Source organism: Phodopus roborovskii, unplaced genomic scaffold, assembly GCF_943737965.1.
Source record: "Phodopus roborovskii unplaced genomic scaffold, PHOROB, whole genome shotgun sequence".
In the NCBI taxonomy this organism is placed as follows: Eukaryota; Metazoa; Chordata; class Mammalia; order Rodentia; family Cricetidae; genus Phodopus; species Phodopus roborovskii.
The window spans coordinates 54,829,508-54,840,658 of NW_026126511.1; the positions used below are offsets into that span (position 1 = coordinate 54,829,508).

The window sequence follows — 11,151 nt, forward strand, 5'->3', positions numbered from 1 at the left end:
TTCTGTGGATTTATTAAAGCAATGTTGAATACAGCTTGGGTTGCCAGGTGTAATCTGCACCTGCTGGACTGTTGGGTGTGGCCAGCTTCTCTGCCTGCTCTCTCCTCCACAGCCAGGACACAGCCCTCTTCAGCATCTGCTCACCTGCTGGAGGCTAGCCACTTGATGTGGGGGAGGGAGCTGCCCTGCAGTCCCCTTACAATGTTAAGGTGGAATGCCACTAGCTGCTTATACCAATTTTGTATTTTAATATTTAGATTTATGGAAAATTTACAAACAGAAGTTCAAGAAATGGAATTCCTTCAGTTTTCTAAGGGTCTGAATTTCATGAGAAAGGAAGACTTTGCAGAGTGGCTCCTTTTCTTTACTAACACCGAGAATAAAGACATCTACTGGAAAAACGTGAGAGAAAAGTTGTCAGTAGGAGAGGTCGGTATGCCTTTTTATACCTGTGTGATAGAAATGAAACAAACTAGGAATTTCATATAACCAAGTAAAGTAACTTCTAAATTAACTGAGGCTGTGCTCCTGTTACTGAAGCATGGCACCAGGTCAAGGATGTTTTCCGAGTGCTGGCTCCATGTCCTGAGCTGCCTCACACACAGAGGACAGACTGCAGCTCCACTGTGAGGCTCTACCCAGTGAAAATGAGCAAGGTTGTTTGTAGAGGAGGTCATGGGTGTCAGCTATATATGTGGGATTTGACTATACACCCAGTGAATCCAGTGGCCCACTTGAAAACCATTAGGAACAATATGAATTCACTGAAATGTCTGTTGTGTCATTAGCATACTAGAAGCTTTTTAAGTGAGAAGATGTGTATGAGATACAAAGTGATAAAATCACCAAATTCACAATCGTGGTGTTTGTATATGTCTGAGTTACTTTCTGGTGCTGTGATAAACCGGCATGACTAAGGCCACTTACAGAAGAAAACATTTAACTTGGGCTTACAGTTTCAGAGTTAGAGTCCATGGTGTATTTCTACAAAAGGGAAAAGATAAAATATGAGTGATCCAGCCAGGCAAGGTGGGGAATGCCTTTAATCCCAGCATTTGGGAAGCAGAGGCAGGTAGATGTCTGTGAGTTTAAGGACAGCCAGGGCTACACAAAGAAGCTCTTGTCATTAAAACAAGAATGTATGAATGATCCTTTTTCCCTGCCTCACAATGATGTCCAGTCAGGCCTTGAATTTGTAATTCTCCTGCCTTAACCTCCTGTGTGCCACCATGCCCAGACAATCAATACTATTGATAATTGAAATGGAAATACATAATTACAAATGAGTTTAATTTTTAAAATTAAGAAATGTTTACAATGATGGTGAATGCTGTTAGTCCCAGTACTCCAGAGGCCGAGGCAGGTGGATCTTGAGTTTGAGGCCAGCCTGTCTACAAGTGAGTTCCAGGATAACCAGGGGTTTTTTGTTGTTGTTGTTTTGTTTTGTTTTTGTTTTTGGATTTTCAAGACAGGGTTTCTCTGTGACTTTGGAGCCTGTCCTGGAACAGTTCTTGTAGACCATGCTGGTCTCAAACTCACAGAGATCACCCTGCTTCTGCCTCCCCAGTGCTGGGATTAAAGGCGTGTGCCACCACCACCTGGCTAACAGCAAGGCTTATGAAGAGAAACCGTGTCTCAAAAAACCAAAAATTAAAAATTAAAAAAAAAAGGAAAGAAATGTTTACAACCCTGATTAAATACAAAGGAAACATCTAATTTTAGAGATTTCCCCAGTATTAAATAGGAAACTCAAATGTTTTACATATAAATATTCCTTCTGGGCTGCGACAGCTGAAGCTAATTAAAACATAATGGAATCTTTTAAAATCCATGATCCTGGAACGCTGAGACTTCTCTATTTACATGAGAGCTTTAAAGATCAATCTGTCAGTTACTATAGAGTATCTACAATTTTATGTTTGCAGATTATCCTGCATAGTTTAATGGATGCTTACAGAAGATACAAGGCTATTGGGTCAGAGACAAAAAAAAAAAAGAACTATGACTCATAGTAAGAGTGTGAGCATCCTGCCTGTGCCAGTTTCCCCTTGCCACCCAAGGCCCATAACAGTGATTCGGAAAGTCCCTGACGAAAGCTACTGTGCAAGAAATCATACACAGCCAAACAAACCAGTCCTTTGGAAGAGGCAGGAAGCGAGGTTTCCTGACCTTCGCTGCAGAAGGAGGGCCTGTCTTTGTTATACCAGAGTAAGCACAGGAGGCCTCTGTCTGAGGAAGACAGTGTGTATACAGAGTGCCCGTGTTAGTGCAGCCACCTCTGGGCTGTGGTCCTGGATTCTGTAAGAAAACAGACTGAGCAAGCCAGCAAGCAGCTCCCTTCCATGGCCTCTGCATCATGAGCTCCTGCCTCCAGATTCCTGCCCAGCTTGAGTTCCTGTCCTCACCTCCTTTGGTGACGAAAGGTGATGTGGAAACCCTTTCCTCTCCAAGTTGCTTTGGTCATGGTGTCTCATAACAGCAATGATAACCCTCACCAGGACAGGACATAAAGTCTCAAGAAGGAGAATCACACATGAACAGTGTAAAGCCTCAATTTGATGATGTATGAGTTCAGGCGGTGATGATGCCATTTCCGCCTGTAGAGAAGGTCTGCGTTCACTCCTTAGCCTGCTGAAAAGGAAAGAGAAGTAGGCCTCACAGTGGCTGCACTCCATGCCAGTCTCAAGGTCATGATAGGATATACAGAGAAATGTTTCTTGTTCCACAACTGTGGTGACAGTTAACTGTGAAAACAAAACAAACAAAGCAGAAGGCAGAAATGCATGAAAAGTTTGTTCCCGAGTCAGACAGGTACTTTGTGTTGTGTGGGGTGCACAGCCGAGTTTGTATGAGCCGGGTATTTCTGGAAGCATACAGGTGCTGTCAGTGCCTTTGCAATGAGGTCATAAGAGGGGTCGGAGGAGGAAGGCAGGCTCCGTGTCCTTCACACTGCTGGCATTTTTTACCTTGGTCATATATTCTTTACAGTTTTTGTGTTGGGACTGGAGAGATGGCTCAGTGGTTAAGAACATAGCTGCTCTTGTAGAGGACCCACCCAGTTTGATCTTAGCACCCACATGATGGCTCACAACTGTCTGTAACTCCATCCAGGGCATCCATGCCTTCTTCTGGTCCCCATGGAAACGAGGCATGCAAGTGGTGCACAGACAACACCCATACACATAACAGGAATAATGAATTTTTTTTAAATTTGTTGCAGTTTTTACAAATGAAACTTTGTGTCGCAAAGGCTGAAAGCAGTGAGACTTGAGTAGACCACATATGGACAGAGGGCAAGTCCTAAAAGGCCCTGCAGAGATTAAGATCAGGAAGAACTTTCTTTCACACTGTGGCTCTGCTTGTGTGTACCTGTAACCCAGCTACTGTGGAGGTTAAGACTGAGTGATACTAAGTTTGAGATTAGTCCACTCTGCATCAGTTAAAGGAGGAGAATTTTCTGATTTTTTTTTTAATTTAAGATTTATTTATCTCCTGTATATGAGTGCTCTATCTGCATGTATGACTCTATGCCAGAAGAGGGCACAGATAGGTGTGAGCCACCAGGTGGGTGCTGGGAATTGAACTCCTGTCCTCTGCAAGAGCAGCCAGTGCTCTTAACTGCTGAGCCATCTCTTCTGCCCCCTCTCCAATTTCTTTTTACTGGAAAAGTTGGCTTTTTAACTTGGGTTTTGTGTGTACATGGATACTGAAATCAAAAAGACCATGGTTCATATCTCAGTTGTTCTACTCCACAGACCTTAGGCAAAGGAACTTGAGTTGCCTCCCTGAGATTTAGGCTAAGATTGTACACATCACAGATGGTGGAGATGGTTTCAGCATAGGCAACCTTGCTCGCTGGTTAAGTGGGAGTGGCCCACTGAACAGGTATTAGTCTCTTCAGCCGAAGTCACAAAGTACAGAAACCTGTCTTCTCTCTGTTCTGGAAATGTGAAATCTAAGATCAAAGTGCCAACAAGACTAGATTTAAACTGCTTTTTGGTGAAATTCCTCTCAGCTTCCACACAGTGTCCTCTGTGTCTTTGTATGGCTTCAAAATGAGAATAAGAAAAGGAACTAGGACTGGTCCAGACTACCACATAGACACGTGGTAGCCTTTATTCTTGTGGGCCTTCGGCAGCTCTAGAATCTAGTATTCCATTCTTACGGTATGTCTTTAATATTTTATCACCTTGCTTAGAGAGATCCAAGTTCATAAGCTTTAGGATAGAAGACTTAACATCAATAAGATTTTGATGTATATACAAAATTGTAATTTTAAAAAAACCTTTATTTTTATTAGAGCATTAGTTTGGATGAGTTCAAGTCATTTTGCCATTTCACAACGCATTTGGAAGACTTTGCTATTGCCATGCAAATGTTTAGCTTAGCTCATCGACCCGTGAGACTGGGTAAGATACAGATCATTTCATTTTTATTGTCTGTAAGTAGTTTCACTATTCAGTAGATAATACCAATAAGGGATGATTGGCAGTAAAATAATGCATTGTGGTTATTCTTGATTCTTAGCCCCAGCGCACTTACTCAAGAGTTACTTTTGGCTTTTATTTTCTTATTTGGGGTGGGGGGGCAGGATTGAATATGTTACTGGGAGTGGGAACCTTGATTAACTTAAAATGGCATGCTTTACTCTCGATATTTCTCAACCAAATGCATGGTTTGACTACACTTGTGATTTGAATACTCTTCTCAAATAAAGGAAATATGCGTTGCATCTACTTAGACTAATTTACATGATTGATTGGCAGTTTCTTGTTTTGCTTTTTAGCTGAGTTTAAGAGAGCTGTGAAAGTAGCAACTGGACAGGAGCTCTCAAACAATATTTTGGACACTGTCTTCAAGATCTTTGACTTGGACGGTGACGAATGCCTCAGCCATGGGGAATTTCTTGGAGTATTGAAAAACAGGATGCATCGAGGTTTATGGGTAACAGATTTGTAGTTTGTTTATTGTTTGTTTTTTTTTTTATTAAACCTGTGTTTTTGCATGTTAGTAACAATGGCATTAAACCTAGAAATTAGGGCAAATAAAATATGTTAAGGCAAATGAAATGTGTTAAATGGAACCTTAACCATTTACACAGAAACTATAAACTACAACCAGAAACACTCAACTGTCTTTCACAAAGAATGATATTTAACATTTTCTTTGCTTTAAAAAAACCTGAGCCTGGGGAGATGGTTCAGTTAGTAAGGACCTGAGTTGGGTCACCAGAACCCATATAAATGCCAGGCACAGTGGTATGTACTTATAATCTCACTTCTGGGGAGGCAGAAATAGGTGGGTCTCTGGGTTTTGCCAGCTAGCTAGACTAGCCTACTTTTTGAGCTTCAGGCCAGTGAATAATACCCAGGCTGTCCTTGGACCTATGTCATTGTATATATTTGCACACATGATGCACACGCACACTTGTATGTTTGAATGTACACATACACACAAATCTGAATCTAATAGAAAACCACTGTTCAGAAATCACAGCCTAGGATCTAACCTTGAGTCTGATTTTGGATCTGACCTTAGAGCTCACTTTGGAACTGACCTCAGACTCCTTAGACATCTCTAGGTTCAAATCCTGCAATGCCGTGTATTAAGTGATGAATCTTGAAAAGTCACTTAGTTTTTCTGTGCCTCAGATACCTCATCTATATAATTAAGAAAACTAATAGATTTGCCAACAATAGCTATACTGGGAACTAAATATAAAGTTCTCAGAACTCTCAGTCCCTGATGTGACTACTCATGCTCACATGCTGGGCTCTGCCTGGGGTTTTCATTAGCATCTGCTAGAAGTATTCTCATGATAGAAATTTGCATCAGAATAACTTGTGTCTAAAGCATCTCCACAGACAGTAAGTAGATAGGAAGAGAGCCAGGAAAAGGTGATAATTGAGAATTGATGCTTGTGTTCCTAACGTAAGATTATTCATTTACAATTTAGAAGAGATCCCAGTTCCCACAGCACATGTAATCTGGGGGAAATTAATAAATATGGCTTTCATTACATGCATTTGGCAACACAACTCATGTTCAGCTTTCTTTCGTTTGGGAAGGCAGTAAGCAGGAGTGTGAAACATGAGACCATGCATAGCTGACTCCAGTGACGCCTGATCTTTCTCTCGGGTAACAGGTGCCGCAGCAGCAGAGTGTGCAAGAGTACTGGAAATGCGTGAAGAAGGAAAGCATTAAGGGAGTCAAGGAAGCCTGGAAACAAGCTGGAAAGGGCCCTTTTTAAGGAAGACATGTGTAGCCATTGCATTGCCTGTGGTGCCAGAATTTGTGACATTCTTTCAAAGAATTAAGTTTTTCTCTAGGTCTTCATTGAGTTGCTTTGTAATGTAAAGATGCCATGTACTCATTTTCTGATTCAGGAAATGGGGGAGGGGACAAGAGAGGGGAGATAAGTGTGTGCCACAGTGTGCACGTGGAAGTCAGAGGCCAACATGTGGGAGCCAGTTCTCTCCTCCTACCATGGGAATCCCAGAGACTGAACTTGGGTCATGAGCTTTGGTGTCAAGTGCCTTGCCTTGACAAGCCATCTCACCAGCTCTGACTCAGTGATTTCTTGGTAAATTTTCATTAAAGAATATAATAAAAGAACAGGAAGTATTCCTGTATGAAAACACACAATGCATTGTCAGAGGCCTGTATGCAAAGTGACACGCTGGTAAGCTGGAGGCTGGGATTGTCACCGAGTTCTTGGACATGAGAATGTGAAACGCTTTCTAAAAGGCTAAACAAGTGCCACCAGGGAAAGGGGCTTAATTCTCAGACAGGTATGGATGCCAGAAGCTGTCTGTGGCTTCCTAGGGAACAAACGCAGTTAAACACCTGCTACACCGGCTCCACCTGCACTGTACCCTGTCCTATGTGACTGCTCCCTAGCAGTGTGTTCCTTGCCTTGAAAATAGCATGTGTGCGACAGTGCCTCGTCTGGAAACAGAGTAAAGTATTTACATTGGTACAAGAAAAACAAACTTTCTTTTTTAAATCGTCCTTGCTTTTGAGATACAAATACAGTACCCTCTCCCCTGGGGGCTCAGCATGCATGAGACATAGCTGAGTACCATACTTTCCTAGCAACACATATATGTACACACACACCTACACACACATATATGCATGATCATAAGATCAAGGTCTCACAGGTAAGATATATTGGGTTGTGGAAAGCATTCAAGGTGGCACTATAAAGTAGTTGGCAATAAAATAAATGTGATATATGCCAGGTGGTGGCGGAGTATGCCTTTAATCTCTGCACTTAAGAGGCAGAGGCAGGTGAATCTCAGTGACTTTGAGGCCAGCCTGGTCTACAGAGCAAGTTCCAGGACAAGCTCCAAAGCTACACAGAGAAACTCTGCCTTAAAAAACCAAAAAGTAATTAATTATGTTATGTTATGGGAGGATGTGTATACAGGTGGGCATGTATATGTATGTGGAAGCCCCTGCTCATATAAGTAACCCCTCACCCATGTTCTTGAAGTAACCCCAGTAAACTCATTAGTTCACCAAGCTAGACTTGGATGATACTATTGCTTTGGTCTGTTGTGTTTCTTTAAGATTTCCTTTATTTTAGTATGTGCGCCGTGTGTGTACCTATGGATGTTGTAGACCACCATGTGGGTGCTGGGTACCAAAACCCAGGTCCTTTGCAAGAACACAAGTGCTTTAGCTTTGAGCCATCCCTCCCTGTCCTTTATCTAATGAACACATTTGTCCATGTCACACCAAAAACAATGTCACCACAAAACAATCACAAAATGTTAAAAAAAAATTTCTGAGCTTGTTGTAGTTTGGCACTTGGATTGTTAAGAGATTGTTATGGGTCTTACTTTGTTACCCTTCCTGTCCTAGTCCTTGATATGTAGTCCAGATGTCCCTGAATTCAAAGATCCACCTGCCTCTTCCTCCTTCCTGGTGGGACTAAAGGATATGACAGTTATTTATCTCAATACCAAAAGATTGTACACAGCTGCAAGACCAAGAGACTAGCAGGGCGGTGGTAGTTCACTCCTTTAATCCCAGCACTCAGGAGGCAGAGGCAAGTGGATCTCCGTGAGTTCAAGGCCAGCCTGGTCTACTGAGTGAGTTCTAGGACAGCCTCTAAAGCCACAAAGAAATCCTGTTTCAGGAAAAAAAAAAAAAAAAGACTATAGTAGAGCTGCCTCACAGACAAGATTGAATGATTTCAACAAGGCACTCGAACACTGAGTAAGAGAAAGGACTTGTTCTTCAAGAAAATGTGCTAAGAAAACTGCACATCCACATACTCCTTTCTTGACAGCTCATTGAGCTCCGAATGCTGAGTTGTTTTCTAGCTCAGAATTCCAAACTCTTTTCACGGTCCTCCCAAAAATCAACATGGTTGGATCTATCAGAGCAATGCCTAATGATCCTTGTATCAATTTTTGTTCTAGTTTGTTTTCTGTTGCCATGACAAACAACATGACTAAAATCAACTTAGGGAGGAACCTGCTTATTTCAGCCTACATCTTGTGATCACAGTACATCCAGAAGGAAATTAGGGCAGGAACCTGGAGGCAGGAGCCAATGAGGGACCATGGAGGAGGACTGCTTACTCAACAGTCTGCTTTCTTATACCACCTGAGACCATCTGCCCAAGGGTGGCACTACTCCCAGTGGGCTGGGCCCTCCCATAATGATAATCAAGAAAAGAAAATGCCCCCACAGACTTGCCTACAAACCAACCTATGACAGCATTTTCTCAATGGAGGTTCCCTCTGGTCAGATAATCCTAGCTTGTGACAAATTGATAAAAACAAAACAAATAAAAACCAGACTGGCAGTGGTAGTCCATGCCTTTAATCCCAGCACTCGGTTGGCAGAGGCAGGGGATCTCTGTGAGTTCGAGACCAGCCTGGTCTACAGAGACAGCCAGGACAGGCTTCAAAGCTACAGAGACCCTATCAGGGGTTGGGGGCTGGGGTAGATGACACTCCTAGGAATACAAATACACATTCTGATAATCAAAAGATCAATAGAAACACAAATGTATGCATATAAGTGCAACATTACTCCACCACATATAAGGATGAAGCTCTGGCATCTGTTACACCATGGATGGATCTCAGACTACAACATATGTACAGTGAAAGCCAGCAGAAAGGATGTACAGTGGTCATGTACCTAGAGCTGAGAGTTGGGGGGTACCTGTGGTTGAAGAAGGTTAGTTTGAGTTTATGATTTTTTTGTTTGTTTTGTTTTGAGTTTTTTGTTTATGTTGTTGTTGTTTTTGTTCTTCAAGATGGTTTCTCTGTGGCTTTGGAAGCTGTCCTGAAACTCACTCTGTAGAAGTCACAGAGATCTGCCTGCCTCTGCCAAGTGAGTGCTGGGATTAAAGGCATGTGCCACCAACACTCGGCTAAATTTATGAAAGATTTTGTGAACACATATTAGTAATGGTTGCACAACATTGTGGCTGATGTCACTGAGTCACACATTTGTAAATACTGAAAGTTTCCATTTTCGAGTGATACATATTTTATCGCAATTTTTTAGATTAGCAGTGTAATACAGCAAAATGCACTAAATGTGTACTTGAAAGTATAGTATGTGGCCAGGCGGTGGTGTTGCATGCCTTTAGTCCCAGCACTCAGGAGGCAGAGGCAGGTGGATCTCTGTGACTTCGAGACCAGCCTGGTCTACAAGAGCAAGTTCCAGGATAGCCTCCAAAGCCAGAGAAACCCTGTCTCAAAAAACCAAATAAATAAATAAATTATATATATATATATATATATATATATATATATACTGTGAATTATATCTTAATACAGCTTTTTGTTTAATATAAATAAGATTAATCAATAGATTGGAATAGCAAGCTAAAACAAAGGATTAACATTGGAATTGGAATTCTCATCCTTCCTAATTTCTTCTCCACAAGCTAATCAGTATTTTTCAAAAAAAAATTAAATTACATCCATTGGAGGAGGTGGCACACACATGTGTCATGGTGTGCTAGTGGAGGTCAGAATACAACTTGCAGAAGTCTCTCCTTCCACCATGTAGGCCCCAGGGATCAAGCTCACATCTGTAGTCTTGTCTGCAACTGTCTTTCCATCCTGAGCCATCTTGCTGTTTATTACTCAGATAACTCCCCCAGTAATAAATACCTGAGGTAATCAACTTGTAAAAAGAGAAGGGTCTTCGGCTCATAGGTTTAGAATTCCCAGTCCATGATCAGACATGGAATGATTGCTTGCAGGCTTCTGCTGTGGAACCAAGGTGGCAATGTTGGGAACTGTGTAGTGGGACCAACACTTAACCTCTTAGCCAGAAAGAGGAAGCAACGAAGGTCTGTCATTCCCCTAAAGGACATATTCCCCATGGCCTCAAAGCCCTGCCCACTAGGCTCCTTCTAAAGACTTCACTGCCCTAACGTCACCAAGATGATGACTGACCCTTTAAACATGTGGGTCTTTGGGGGGGGGACTCTCACTAACCCACAAATAAGACTGCATATGATGGTTCATCTCTAATCCCAACATTCCTGTAAGAGATGGCAGGCAAAGAAGACAGGAGAGAGACAAGAGATCTTACCTGAAAACAAAATGAAGGAAAGAACTGACTCCCATAGTTACATAGTAGCCCATGGATGCATACATACACACATAAATAAATGATGAAGGGATTATAGATAAAAATATCTCAACGCCAGGCAGTGGTGGTACACACCTTTAATCCCAGCACTCAGGAGGCAGATGCAGGCAGATCTCTGTGAGTTCAAGACCAGCCTGGTCTACAAATAGATAAAAATATCTCAACGCCAGACAGTGGTGGTACACACCTTTAAAACCAGCACCCAGGAGGCAGAGGCAGGCAGATCTCTGTGACTTCAAGACCAGCCTGGTCTACAACAGCTAGTTTTAGGTTCCAGGACAGCCTCCAAAGCCACAGAGAAACCTTGTCTCGAAAAAAAAAAAAAAGAAAAGAAAAGAAAGAAAGAAATTAAAGCCACTGAGATGGCTCAACAGATAAAGGTGCTTGCCACCAAGCCTGACAATCTGAGTTTGATCCCTGGGACCCACCTGGTGGTGGATTCTCACAAGTTGTTCTCTAACCTCCACACGAATGCTCGCTATGGCTTGAGTGCCACACATGTATTTGTAAAATAAA

General features: G+C 42.2%; 1 protein-coding gene across 1 annotated transcript in view; it reads left to right on the forward strand.

The window, feature by feature from the left end:
- The window catches only part of Micu2 (mitochondrial calcium uptake 2), a 74,012-nt gene extending 67,685 nt beyond the window's left edge, over positions 1 to 6,327 (forward strand). The window contains exons 9-12 of the mRNA XM_051195598.1: positions 258 to 429; positions 4,301 to 4,409; positions 4,787 to 4,944; positions 6,146 to 6,327. Coding sequence (XP_051051555.1) covers positions 258 to 429; positions 4,301 to 4,409; positions 4,787 to 4,944; positions 6,146 to 6,250 — 544 coding nt within the window. The 3' untranslated portion in view covers positions 6,251 to 6,327. The remainder of the gene's footprint in view (positions 1 to 257; positions 430 to 4,300; positions 4,410 to 4,786; positions 4,945 to 6,145) is intronic.
- The last annotated feature ends 4,824 nt before the right edge of the window (positions 6,328 to 11,151 follow it).